This window comes from Taudactylus pleione, unplaced genomic scaffold, assembly GCF_031769625.1.
Source record: "Taudactylus pleione unplaced genomic scaffold, aTauple2 ptg000121l, whole genome shotgun sequence".
NCBI lineage: Eukaryota > Metazoa > Chordata > Amphibia > Anura > Myobatrachidae > Taudactylus > Taudactylus pleione.
In genome coordinates, this window is record NW_028284523.1 from 3,045,890 (window position 1) to 3,061,035 (window position 15,146).

Below are 15,146 nucleotides of genomic sequence, written 5' to 3' on the forward strand. Positions count from 1 at the left end.
TCTCCGCCATCTCTTCCTGGATGTCCGAGCGCTCTCTGAAGCTCAACATGGACAAAACTGAACTCATCATCTTTCCCCCTAATAGAGTCTCCACTCCAACCAATCTCGCTATCACTGTTGACAACACAATCATCTCCCCTGTCCCCCAACTTCGCTGCTTGAGTGTCACCCTTGACTCCACCCTCTCCTTCACACCCCACATTCAATCTCTGGCTCAATCCTGTTGGCTCCAGCTATGCAACATCGCTCGTATTAGGCCTTTCCTCTCCCAGAATGCTACCAAACTGATTATTCATTCACTAATCATTTCTCGGCTTGACTACTGCAACCTTCTCCTTACTGGCCTCCCACGTTGCCATCTTGCTCCCCTCCAGTCTTTTCTCAATGCGGCAGCTAGACTTATCTTCCTCTCCCGCCATTCCACTTCTGCCAAAACCTGCACTGGCTCCCATTCCCCTACAGAATCCTCTTCAAACTCCTCACCTTCACATACAGGGCCCTCTCTCTAACTACTGCTCCCTGCATCTCCAACCTGATCTCCTTACATACTCCCTCCCGCTCACTTCGGTCTGCCAATGACTGTTACCTCTCCTCCACCCTGGTTACTTCATCTCATGCACGTATCCAAGATTTTGCTCGTGCAGCCCCCCTTCACTGGAATGAGCTCCCTCACTCGATTAGGCTCTCCCCGACCTTGCAGAGCTTCAAACGTGCACTGAAAACACATCTGTTCATCAAAGCGTACCCTTCCAACACATAACCACATCACCAAGTCTCTGTCCCTCCTGCCTCAGCCATCTCTACCTTGCCTACTTCCTGCACTCAGGTCCCCCTCTACACACTCTTGCCTCATGTCATCTGTCAGTCTCCCCTAGATTGTAAGCTCCTAGGAGCAGGGTCCTCCTCCCCACTGTCTCACAGCCTTCTTCTCTAGCACTTCTATGACAGCCTTCACCCTCCCAGCTGTATTGTGTATGGAGAATTGTGTTGCTAATTGTTACTTGTGCTCTGTTTAGAAGTTGGTTACTGTATTGTAATGTAATGTTCTGTGTACCCTTTACTGTATGTACGGCGCTGCGGACCTCTTGTGGCGAACTATAAATAAAATGTAATAATAATTTACTTCACTTTACTACTTTACTTATTTTTTGTCTGAATTTCTCAATAACAAACTGCAGTGAAAACAATGCTGATACTCTAGGGTGCAGTGATTAAAAAAAGTTTGGGAACCACTGTTCTATGGTAATCTGCAACATTTGGCACAGGTGATAGTAATATAAACAAAAATAGTAACAGATCTAAAACGAACATTCCCTAAAATGTGATATTGTGAACTATATCTCATCATAATATAAAATGACTGTGTCTAGAGCCTCATTTGTAGATCTCTCCTGTACCCCCACTGCACGCAAAGGTTTTCATTGGGACAGCGCAGGAACGCCAACAGACTCTTAAGGGCGATTCAATTCTACAGGAGTTTGGAAGCACAAATTAGTGCCTTAAAATCACACACATTACAAAATATTTCCATGAAGTGCGCACCTGTGATTCTAAAGGTGCTACACACTATTCAATATTTTTCACAATTCGCCCGATTTCGACGAATCGAAAAGACATATCGTGCGTGTCCACTCAAGATAATGATGCACATACACACGGGTCGTACGTCGTATCTTCAGGTCTGGTCTACTGCAGGCAAGATTTGCCAATCTCGTACACTATTTTGTGCAGATAGTTTGTGTTTTTGCAGTAACGATCTATCGTCCGATCTGCATCATTGACAGACAGTGCTGGTCGCACAAAAATTTAAATTTTGCAGAAATCTGTAAGATAATAGTCAGGTGTTTTGGTTAGCTAACGTTATATCGTGCACAATCTACCTATTTGCAAATCATTAATGATGCACGATAGATTGTTAGACAGATTGGACACTTTATAGCACCATATCGTGTCCTGGAGTGCCAGGGACAGTTCAAGGGAAATCTTCACAATATTACATCGTGAGCACATAGTCTAGTTCAGTGTTTTTAAACCACTGTGCTGTGGCACACTAGTGTGCCACGAGCGGTTGTCAAGTGTGCCGCAGTAGTCAGCTCAGCACTCTTGTACTGTAGTGTGATTTTGTCTGAGGAGGCCAATGTAGTGCGTTTTATTCCTGTGGAGGCCAATGTAGTGCGTTTTATTCCTGTGGAGGCCAATGTAGTGCGTTTTATTCCTGTGGAGGCCAATGTAGTGCGTTTTATTCCTGTGGAGGCCAATGTAGTGCGTTTTATTCCTGTGGAGGCCAATGTAGTGCGTTTTATTCCTGTGGAGGCCAATGTAGTGCGTTTTACTCCTGTGGAGGCCAATGTAGTGCGTTTTACTCCTGTGGAGGCCAATGTAGTGCGTTTTACTCCTGTGGAGGCCAATGTAGTGCGTTTTACTCCTGTGGAGGCCAATGCAGTGCGTTTTACTCCTGTGGAGGCCAATGTAGTGCGTTTTACTCCTGTGGAGGCCAATGTAGTGCGTTTTATTCCTGTGGAGGCCAATGTAGTGCGTTTTACTCCTGTGGAGGCCAATGTAGTGCGTTTTACTCCTGTGGAGGCCAATGTAGTGCGTTTTACTCCTGTGGAGGCCAATGTAGTGCGTTTTACTCCTGTGGAGGCCAATGTAGTGCGTTTTATTCCTGTGGAGGCCAATGTAGTGCGTTTTATTCCTGTGGAGGCCAATGTAGTGCGTTTTATTCCTGTGGAGGCCAATGTAGTGCGTTTTACTCCTGTGGAGGCCAATGTAGTGCGTTTTACTCCTGTGGAGGCCAATGTAGTGCGTTTTACTCCTGTGGAGGCCAATGTAGTGCGTTTTACTCCTGTGGAGGCCAATGCAGTGCGTTTTACTCCTGTGGAGGCCAATGCAGTGCGTTTTACTCCTGTGGAGGCCAATGTAGTGCGTTTTATTCCTGTGGAGGCCAATGTAGTGCGTTTTACTCCTGTGGAGGCCAATGTAGTGCGTTTTACTCCTGTGGAGGCCAATGTAGTGCGTTTTACTCCTGTGGAGGCCAATGTAGTGCGTTTTACTCCTGTGGAGGCCAATGTAGTGCGTTTTACTCCTGTGGAGGCCAATGTAGTGCGTTTTACTCCTGTGGAGGCCAATGTAGTGCGTTTTACTCCTGTGGAGGCCAATGTAGTGCGTTTTACTCCTGTGGAGGCCAATGTAGTGCGTTTTATTCCTGTGGAGGCCAATGTAGTGCGTTTTATTCCTGTGGAGGCCAATGTAGTGCGTTTTATTCCTGTGGAGACCAATGTGTGTGTATTTTCTTTATGTGGGAGCCAATTGTATGTTCTTTCATTGGTCACGCAGGCCGCGTCGCTGGATAGTAATCGATTGAAAAAGGGAAAGATTTTTATACACAATCGATTGCACAGCTGACTTAATTAGAACCTCAGTTATTATGATTTAACCATCTGTGCTGACCAATAGATATCACTAAAATCAGGACTGTTTAGGCCCCCATACATAAGCAATTGTGTAATTTGCAATCGTGTATAAAAATCTTTCCCTTTTTCAATCAATAGTGGCAATTCTGCAATCGATTGAAAAAGGGAAAGATTTTTATACACAATCGATTGCAAATTGCACGATTGCTGCAATCAATTGCTGATGTATGGGTGCCTTAACAGTCCTGGTTTTAGTGATATCCATTGGTCAGCACAGATGGTTAAATCAAAATAACTGAGGTTCTAATTAAGTCAGCTGTGCTCAAGAATGGTTATCCTCTAAACCTGGACTATTAAGCTGGCCGCACACTAGACCAACTTACATCCAACCAGCCAACTAGTTGATTGGTTGGAATGAATATCTGGTAATGTATGAAAGCAAATGACAATCAGTAATTTGCTCCCAAATGCCGGAAAATGGACAAAAACTGTTGTTTGAACAAATTGTTTAGATCAAACATTTAACAAACTTGTCTGACCGACCATTTTCATCTGTTTTCTGGCATTTAGGAGCAAATTGCTGATCATCAGTTACTACCATTCCTTACCAGATTTTCATTCCAACCAATCAACTAGTTGGATGAAAGTTGGTCTAGTGTGTGGCCAGCTTTAGTGTGCCTTGAGGACCGTGGTTGGGAACCCCTGGCCTAGTCATTAAGGTGCAAGGTGTGATCCTGGAGCCCAGGTGAAGTAAGATAAATCACTGCCCCAGTTATCTGACACATATACAGTCAGGTCCATAAATATTGGGACATTGACAAAATTTTCATATTTTAGCCTCTATTCACCACCACAATGGCTTTGAAATGAAACAAACAAGATGTGCTTTAACTGAAGACTTTCAGATTTAATTTGAGGGTAATTACATCCAAATCAGGTGAACGGTGTAGGAATTACAACGGTTTCTATATGTGCCTCCCACTTTTTAAGGGGCCAAAAGTAATGGGACAAACCAAACAATCCTAAATCTAACTTTCACTTTTTAATACTGTGTTGCAAATCCTTTGCAGGCAATTACAGCCTGAAGTCTGGAACGCATAGACATCACCAGACGCTGGGTTTCATCCCTGGTGATGCTCTGCCAGGCCTCTACTGCAAATGTCTTCAGTTCCTGCTTGTTCTTGGGGCATTTTCCCTTCAGTTTTGTCTTCATCAAGTGAAATGCATGCTCAATCGGATTCAGGTCAGGGGATTGACTTGGCCATTGCATAACATTCCACTTTTTAGCCTTAAAAAACTCTTTGGTTGCTTTTGAGGTATGCTTCGGGTCATTGTCCATCTGCACTGTGAAGCGCCGTCCAATGAGTTCTGAAGCATTTGACTGAATATGAGCATATAATATTGCCCGAAACACTTCAGAATTCATTCTGCTGCTTTTGTCAGCAGTCACATCATCAATAAATACAAGGGAACCAGTTTCATTGGCAGCCATACATGCCCACGCCATGACACTACCACCACCATGCTTCACTGATGAGGTGGTATTTCTTGGATCATGAGCAGTTCCTTTCCTTCTCCATACTCTACTCTTCCCATCACTCTGGTACAAGTTGATCTTTGTCTCATCTGCCCATAGGATGTTGTTCCAGAACTGTAATGGCTTTTTTAGATGTTGTTTGGCAAACTCTAATCTGGTCTTCCTGTTTTTGAGGCTCACCAATGGTTTACATCTTGTGGTGAACCCTCTATATTCACTCTTGTGAAGTCTTCTCTTGATTGTTGACTTTGACACATATACAGCTACCTCCTGGAGAGTGTTCTTGATTTGGCCAACTGTTGTGAAGGGGTTTTTCTTCACCATGGAAATAATTCTTCTGTCATCCACCACAGTCGTTTTCCGTGGTCTTCCGGGTCTTTTGGTGTTGCTGAGCTCTCCGGTGAGTTCTTTCTTTTTAAGAATGTTATAACAGTTGATTTGGCTACACCTAATGTTTTGGCTATCTCTCTGATGGGTTTGTTTTGATTTTTCAGCCTAATGATGGCTTGCTTCACTGATAGTGACAGCTCTTTGGATCTCATATTGAGAGTCGATAGCAACTGATTCCAAATGCAAATGTCTCACCTAGAATCAACTCCAGACCTTTTACGTGCTTAATTGATAATGAAATTATGAGGGAATAGCCCACACCTGTCCATGAAATAGCTTCTGAGTTGATAGTCCCATTACTTTTGGCCCCTTAAAAAGTGAGAGGCACATATAGAAACCGTTGTAATTCCTACACCGTTCACCTGATTTGGATGTAATTACCCTCAAATTAAATCTGAAAGTCTTCAGTTAAAGCACATCTTGTTTGTTTCATTTCAAAGCCATTGTGGTGGTGAATCGAGGCTAAAATATGAAAATTCTGTCAATGTCCTAATATTTATGCACCTGACTGTATATATTGCCTAAAAAGAAGTGGCTTGGTAGGAGTACTTGAGGACAAAGCAAACTTCAAGGCACAGACCACCAGCATCCCATGGATTATTGTACAGTAAACACTTGTCTGTTTATGTTTTGTGGTGTGTTAAACCTCTCAGACAAACCAGAAAGTAACCACAACTTCTCACCATCAATCACTACATACACTAAAATGCCAAGGCATCATGAAGACTGCTGCTCACGCTGCATCGAAAACAAAACCTTAGTAACTGGGGAGGGCTTTTGATAATCAAGTAAAAATATATACATACGTAAAATAGATATAATTTGCAAGCAGAAACACTGCTTCTGCACGTCATAGCATTATAACATTGACTACTTTCCGATTCTCGTGTGAGGATCAGGCAACAATTATTTTATTTGTGTGTCATTCCACTGATGCAATATTTGGAGAGATATAATTTAGTACAGGTCTCGTTACATTCTAGATACTTTAATATGACAATTATGGATGAACAGAGAAAAGTTATTTTTAATTTAATTTGTTTTATTATTTATTGTTGTAACTTCATGAAATGAGATTTATACTATACAAGTGATACTAATATACAGTAGGAAGAAAACACAAGTAATGCTAAAATATATATAAACCCGAGAAAATAACATCTCCTGGAAATTGCTATCTATATTAGAAGTCACCTCAGATCAGTGACCTGTATAAGTAGGCTTGCCATATCATCCCTTTAATTCGGGACACATGTCAACTACACAGGTTCTGTGGCTGAATAAAACCAGGTGAAATGGAGACTTGAAGTCAACCAGCCACAGGATCTGTGTGATTCATACGTCTCCCAAATTAGAGGGATGATATGGCAAGCCTACGTATAAGGAACCTAATTGGTGATCATTTGCTCCTATAAGTTACCAAATTTTCATTTTAACCAGCCAACTAGTTGGATGGTTGGAAAGATAATCTTTAGGGGTCTAGCCAGCTTTAAGCTGCATATACACAACGATTTTGTTACCAACGATTTTATGAACGATTTTCTGTCAGATTTTTTAAAGTGTAATGAACGATTTTTTGAACTACAAACAATTTTTGTAACTTCCCTTAATGAAAATCATTCAGTTTGTCAGTCAGAATGAACTACAAACGAGAACGCGCATGAACGATAATCGTTCATCGTTATAACTCAGAAACTGAACGATTTTTTCAATGATTGAACGATAACGACGTCGTTATAGTTAAATTGTTACATGTGTATGCACCTTTAGTTGTAGTGTCATATCTCTAGTGTTAATGAGAAATAATTCCATATACTAAGGTACGAGCTAGCCTCTACTTTAAATTATACAGAATTCATCTAATTTATGTGACCGTGGGGACTTCTAATAGCAATATGATTTACAGCAGCAAATGCATTATTACACAACTTGTCTGCAGGGATAATAGAAGAATATTACCCCTTTTACACCTAATTCCAAGGTCCAGCAAGGTCAATGAACACTTTTCAAGCCGTATCACAGCTGTTTGAAACCCGTTTACACCGCAGGCTGAACTCTGGTTATTACCAGGGCTTCTCTTCTGCCGGCGATTGGAGAGGACAGACGAGCCAGCTGTTCCTATGCTGTAAGCGGGACCCCGTAACCCTCCTTGCTACCCGGGATGGATTGCCAAATCACTGGACCAGAGTTATTTTTTCAATTGAAACCTTAAGAAATGCACAATTATACATATGATTTCAGTTATTTCGATAAACTGAGAATATTAAAAAATAAAAACTAACAACTTCAGTTTATATTGGACTGTGAAATAAAGCAAATGTACTCAAAGTAAAACGAAATGTTCAACAACCAGCTGCCTGACAACCTTTCAATGTCAGTTTCCTTTCAGGGCCAGACGGAGCGAGCATCTCCCAAACTATGAAGTCCTACTAGTTGAGTCATTAATGTTAAAATATTAGGTTTGGTAGAGTTCCACTTTAAGTGACAGATAAACTCGTGTCATCAGGAAACACAGTGCATATATTCTATATTTCCTTGCTGCGGCACAGGTGTATTCATTACTGACTGACACTATGGGGGCTATTCAATTGTTTTTTGGGGCACCCAACAGAGCAATTCAATTGTCTCTCCATTTGAGCGCTGTGTATACCCAAAATCACGGGGTTTAGCCGTGTATAGCAGTTAACCCTGTCTAAAGTCCTTCTTTAGGCATCTAAAATCCTGCTTTGGGCACCCAAACAACAGACTTATCGCACATTTCTACTCACCACTTCAGGAGGTAGTGAGCAGAAATGTGTCTGGCTACGCGCATCCGAACGAAGCAACAACTGAATAGCTCCATCAGGCACTCATTAGTTTGGGCGCCCTATAAAATAATGAAGCAACCCCACACATGAATGGTCTCAGGATTCTTTACTGTTGGCATGACACAGGACGAAGACTTTTGGAGGATGGCCTGGTGTCAAGAAGGGCAGCAAAGAAGCCACTTTTCTCCAGGAAAAACATCAGGGACAGACGGATTGTCTTCAAAATTAACAGGGATTGGACTGCTGAGGACTGGGGTGAAGTTATTTTCTCTGATGAATCCCCTTTCAGAATGTTTGGGGCATCAGGAAAAACGTTTGTCCGGAGAAGGAAAGGTGAGCGCTATCATCAGTCCTGTGTCATGCCAACAGTAAAGCATCCTGAGACCATTCATGTGGGGGGTTATTTTTCAGCCACTCACAATTCACTCACAATTTTGCCTAAGAACACAGCCATGAATAAATAATGGTACCAAAACATCCTCCAAGAGCAACTTCTCCCAACCATCCAAGAACAGTTTGTTGAGGAACAATGTCTTTTCCAGCATGATGGAGCACCTTGCCATAAGGCAAACGTGATAACTAAGTGGCTCGGGGAACAAAACATCTAAATTTTGGGTCCATGGCCAGGAAACTCCAGCCAGGGCGAATTGCAGAGGTCTTGAAAAAGAAGGGTCAAGACTGCAAATATTGACTCTTTGCATAAACTTAATGTAATTGTCAATAAAAGCCTTTGACACTTATGAAATGCTTGTAATTTTACTTCAGTATATCTGACAAAAAGGACTAAAAACACTGAAGCAGCAAACTTTGTGAAAACCAATACTTGTGTCATTCTCAAAACCTTTATAACAGTTGTTCTGAGCTACAGTCTTCAAGTATTCCCAACAGGTAATTTCTCACCAGACATTGCGGGAGATGTAAGAAGCTCAGAAGCGGTGACAGCACACATTATGTGCGTTGATACCGCTTCTACCCGATGTATGATCGGGGGTTTGGCGGTAAATGACAGGGACACTATACGCCAGTCAAGATAGCAGCACCGATAGCTTGGGCGATGTATGAACGGTCAGATCGCCTGACCTTTCGGCCGGCTGTAGCAGTCGCTATCGACAGCTACAGTCTGGCGCTGCCCTATCCCCACAGCAGGGACAGAGCTGTCCCTACTGCGGTGGTTGCCGGCTCCAGGCTGCACACGGGGATCTCGCGATACTTGCGAGATCCTGCACATGCTCAGTGGAGCCGGCTGGGAATGAGACAGCGCATCAGCACTAGGCTGATGCACTGCAGTCTCTAGCAGGGAGCGCCGGAGGGGGTAGTTATCGCTCCCCCGCTCCGGCCGATGTGATATTTATACATCTCATTGGTAGTGCTTCCTGCTTCGCCTCGGTATAGAGACGACGCAGGAAGCGATATAGCGGCACGTTACATCTACCCCATTAAGCTTTATGTGGGCACGCCATTTGAAAAAGAGCTCCCCATCTTTCTATTATATGGCGGGGGATTTGTTTTAAAGCAGTGCTGCTGGTGGAACTCCCAAATTACGTGCAAACTTCTGCAGGGATGCCATACCAGTCTCCTGGATCGGTGGGGACAGGGCAAGTTATTTTTTTTTGGGGGGGGGGGCGGGGGCAACACTACGGAGGACGAGTGTCGCTTGTCTTCCGCAGTCTAGCTAAAGGGGTTAAAGAAATCCTAAACTTGAGGATTGGAGTTCTGCACCAACTACTCCATACTGTAGCAGTTTGATGTAACCAGTAGCATTAGCGAACAGCAGCAGCGTTAAGGTGTGTATCCACTTGACAATTAAAATGAGACATCGTTATCATTCAATCGCTCATTAATCGTTCATAAATCGTTGAGAACGAGCAGCAATGAGTGCTCTTACTGGTCATTTTCAACATCAATTGCCTGAACATGCAGGTCAATCTGCCGATAATGACAGATTGTGTATGTTCGGGGATGAGGGAGGGTGCCTGCACTGAACGACATATCGTTCAGTGTAGGCACATTACAGGATGTGGAACGACTGTACAATTACAATGCTGTAATCGTACGGTAGTTCCTCTATAGGCACCTTTACTTTAAGTTTCCAAAATGAAAAGGTGGGAGATTGGAACCTGCAAGGATGGGAATGAGTAAAGGTGATTAGAGGGACTTGGACAAACTAATCAGTTGTCCCATTTGGTGTACTCCTCCCAAGAATGAGTTCTTAAGGCAGCTCCAATCCCTAATTGCTGAAACCTCTCTGGTCTGCATATTGAAAAGCTGTGACATAGTTGCTCTTACCAGATCATAGAAGGGGATTTGAGGCAGTACCCACAAATAATTGCTAAAGTAATTATTCTAAAATATAAAAATTATTAATCTACAATTGCTCCCCAGTAGAGAACATGCAGACTCCAACAAAAGGGACCTATAGTAAATGTTTTCCCAATTCAGAAATAGGGCGATTTACCAATGTTACATACAACTCATTTTTGCCAACACAAAACACCTTATATGCAATATTTGGAGCATTATGGTAAAATTCATTGACTCTTGAATTTCCCTCACGCAAACAACTTAATATAACATTGTTAGGCCGGCCATACACGGTGCAATGAGGCGACGGGGGATCCGACGTCCGACATATCGGGCGGTCCGCACACACGGTGCGATCGGGTGGCTGACCACTCGATATGCTGGCTCCCTCACCCGCACAGCAATACATGGGATCGCACATCGCATCCCCTGATTGCATGGTTCTGCAGTGTGATCAGGCGATGCGATGTACGACCCCATGGGAGCGCACTTTGTACGAAATCAGGCCCATACACGGTGTGATATCGTACCAATCCATCGGATCGGCTACTTTATCGTACCGTGTATGAGCCGCATTAAAGACAGACGGTTATGTGTTAATGAACTATAATATATACATTGATACATGCTCTATTAGAAAATGCAGTCAAAAGAATAGACTGTACAACTAGGTACAAAACAAAGAATCCCTTCGTACAAGTAAGCACAATGCTCAGACATAGAAGCACTATACATAGGCTTGCCATATCAACCCTTTAAATCAGGACACATGAATTATGCTGGCCATACACGCTACAATTATCGGGACGATCCGCCCGATATCGGCGGATCGCTGCGATAATTGTAGCGTGTGGGGGGGGCGACCAAGGGTTAAATATTGCTCGGTCAGGCATGCCGGATTGTCCAGCATGCCCGTCCCATACGATATTTCCCGGTAAACTGTAGGCCGCATCGGGCAGTGTATGCCCAGCCGCGGCCGACACACAGACATTTCCTGTGTTGCTTCATACGAAAGGAACAGGGAAATGTCTCCTCCCCCGGGGGCGGAGCGCAGATGTCGGGCTGATACACTCTCACAGTGTATGCCGGCGACATCTGCGGCTGGCAGGCTGCCAGATAAAATGTCTGTCGGTCTGACAGACATTTTATCTGGCAGTGTATGCCCACAGGTTCTGTGGTTCCATTTCACCTGGTTTTAAAAAGCCACAGAACCTGTGTAATTGCCATATTCTGAATTAAAGGGATAATATGGCAAGCCTAACTATAGGGCACACAGGGGTATCATCATGCATCACTTATCTAATCGGCAACATTTATAATGTACTGGTTAAACAGATTTCAAAGGTCTCACGTGTGGACTGCTGGTACACTTACCACAGTACAAAAGACCTGAATATAGAATTTTGTGTAATATGAATTAGTCCGGCATAGGGGGCGATTGAATTGTTTTTACCACGTCTATTGCTTTTGGGCGCCTGACGGAGCAATTCAATTGTTGCTCCATATGGGTGTGAATAACTGCGGCTGTACATCATTTCTGCTCGCAGGCTCAAGAAGTGGCGAGCAGAAATGTGCAATAAGTTGGCACTTTGGGAGCACAGAACAGTACTTTAGATGGGCTGAGCCACTTTGCACATCTTAACCCAATACTTCTGGGCACTCATGCTCTAACTCTGGAACAACTGAGCGCCCAAACACAATTGAATTGCCCACATAGAGTCTATTATGTTTGACTAATTGACAACACTACTCTGATATAGGGTAGTCCGGGGTGCAGTCAACATACACCATATACTTATGCTAGTATATGGGGTTCCTCCTAATCACCAGTCCAGGGAGGTGCACAGTGTATAGAATATTTTGCATATGGCTTGGGCACTCACTAAAACTGTTCCTCCTTGGAGGATACCCTGGAACCACTTATGAGGATGAAAGGACCAGGGGCCACAGGAGGAAGCATCAGCCCCTCAGGACAGACAGCATGGAGGTGTGACAGTGCGCACACCCTACATTATGCCATTTGATGGGTGAGTGGCCCCTGGGGCCCGGGTGACAATGGACCGCAGCAGGATATGAGGAAGTGGAGCGCTGGTCAATGTATACTGTGTATTACATATGGGTGTATGTGTGGCCCCTGAGTTACCCCCGCGGCAATACTGCCCGGGACAGCAGCACTGGCTTTCCTCAGGAGGGAAGGAGCCATGGCAGAGTGAGCACTGATGGCCGGTGTGTGGGGCGCCCCTGACAGAGCAGATTCATGCGTTAAAGGGAGAAGGCCTGAGGCCCTGCCCTGCCTAGCCAGACACCGCCTGACGCGGCCAAAGCAGACCCGGGCATCGGCGCACTGACACCGCTCATACTGAAGCTGTTTCCCCATCTCAGTCGCCGCTTCCTCCCCACTTCCCCCGTCAACCAACTCACTCGAGCCCGTGGTGGCCGCCATCTTGCGTTAGCTGTGGTCCAGAGCCGGCCTCTCGGTGACGTCATGAAATGGGCAGGCTCCCTGCAGCCGGCTGTCAGAGCCGAGAGGGGGCGGGGCTAGCGCTGACACAGCCTGGAATTCATAGAGACGGGATCTGACAAAGATTGTCTTCCAGACATTTTTCTATGCAGACGCCATGTTTGATGAGGGCACAGGAGCGATACTACACTGGAGCCGTAACGATGTATCGTGCAGTGTGTATGCATGCAGCACAATATGCGCGCTCCCGCAGTCGCATGCAATGTTGTCAAGTTTGTTGTGCTGCACATCAAAAGGTGCCTACACACTTGGCGCTGTGCTCACGATCCGACAGGGTACGATTTCCCTTGAACGTTCCCCCGGCAGCTCCCTGGCAGTCCTGCACACGATTTGGTGTAAAAAGTGTCCAATGTGACAAACGATTTATCGTGCATCCTTAAATGTGCCCACACACATACCGACTTGCTCCCAATCAGCCGATGTACACAATTCTCCCTGAACTCTCCCCGGCAGGCGTGGTCACGATTTGGGGTTAAAAATGTCCAATCTGACTTAAAATCCATTTTGCAGCCAATGCATTGTATCCCAGATTGGCTAATCTGCCCTACAGCACAGCAGATCTGAAGATGCGAGGTACGACGAGCATCGGCATCGTGATCAAGAGTAGAAACTCACGATTTGGCTACTTTTTACATGATCTGTCGTCACGATTCATCGAAATCGGCCAAATTGGATGAAAAGTTGGTATGTGTGTGGGCACTTTAAGGCGGGTATCCACTTATAGATATACAAACGAGAGCACGGTTACGACATTGCTGTCGCGCTCTCGTTTGTATATCTAGTGATGTGCCTAGACTGAACGTTCACTCGTTCAGTCCAGGCACATCCCTCATCCCCGCACATGCTGAACCTGACGAGATCGTCATGTTGACCAGCATGTACAGGCAATGTCGGAAGCGACCAGCGGGCACGCGCATTGCTGGTCGTTTCCGACAAAAACATGCCCGATGCATGCACAATTTGCAAGCGACTGCACGATAACGACGTCGTTATCGTGTACTCGTTTGGTTAAATCGCTAAGTGGATACCCCCCTTTAAAGGCCCCCATACACAATGAGATTCAAAGTTGGTAAGATCAGTTGTACGATTTCCCTTGAAATTCTTCATAAGATGTGGTCAAATCAAATGGTGTACGATTGATCATAAAGATCATAGGATAAGATGCATAGAAATGTATCACATCGTACACAATCAGTTGAGATCTCTCTGCAAAACCATCTGATCTGCGATCCAATTTGACGACGGCGGGGACGCGCATCAGGGTCGCAGAAGACTCAAAATACAACTATTTGCAAACGATTGGTCTGTCCAACCTGTAGAAACTGCCAAAATCGTTTTAAAAATCATCCTGTGTATGGCCAGCTTTACTTTTTCCAGTGCATCGTGTCTCAGATTGGCAAATCAGCCCTACAGCATGGCAGATCTGAAGATGCGATGTACGACCTGAGGGGACGCGCATCATGATTGGGCATATTTTACACTATTTGTCACGATGCGTCGGAATCGGGCAAATCGTGTAAAATATTGCTAAGTATGTATACACCGTCCTAAACCTGACTATGGCCCTCATTCAGAGCCGCACGTTACCAACAGTACGCTCGTTGCGTTCCGATGTTGACTAACCGCGCATGCGTCGGTGTTACACTGCGCATGTGCGTACGGCAGATTGCAAGCTTTTTTTCTCTCGTTCCTAAAATAGCGTACAGGAAGTGACATGTCAAATGTGATTGACAGAACAGGGCATTTTTGGGTGTTCCCGGGGGTGGAGCTGGAAAAACGCAGGCGTGGCGAGGCGTTTTTGGGGCGTACATACATTAGCAGATGCGAACGTCAAATGTGTTCGGACCGTCTCATACGCCACTGGAACATCCTCTTTCCCTTCAAAATGCTCGCACAGCTTAGGGTCTGGATTACTCGACCACATTGGCGATGGCCTTCTCCTCCGTCCCGGGACTCCACGATGTTGCAGCGATTAATCGCGGGTGGTCACAAAAGCAATTAGTGTTGTATTGAAAACCGGCTTGGTATGTGTTTGGAAAGCAGTTTATTGGGATAGCACAAAAGCGTACGCAGGTGGAAATCATACCTGCTAATGTCAGGATTACACAATCAATTTGCGTACATTTTTTGGGTTTTATTTTGGCCTCAATTTGTTGTTTATGGCCTATTGTGACAAT

At 44.7% G+C, this 15,146-nt stretch overlaps 1 protein-coding gene across 1 annotated transcript in view; it reads right to left on the bottom strand.

The window, feature by feature from the left end:
• UBE2V1 (ubiquitin conjugating enzyme E2 V1) overlaps nucleotides 1-12,981 on the bottom strand; it is a 49,400-nt gene extending 36,419 nt beyond the window's left edge. Inside the window, exon 1 of the mRNA XM_088472138.1 lies at nucleotides 12,870-12,981. Coding sequence (XP_088328264.1) covers nucleotides 12,870-12,891 — 22 coding nt within the window. The 5' untranslated portion in view covers nucleotides 12,892-12,981. The remainder of the gene's footprint in view (nucleotides 1-12,869) is intronic.
• Between the last annotated feature and the right edge of the window lie 2,165 nt (nucleotides 12,982-15,146).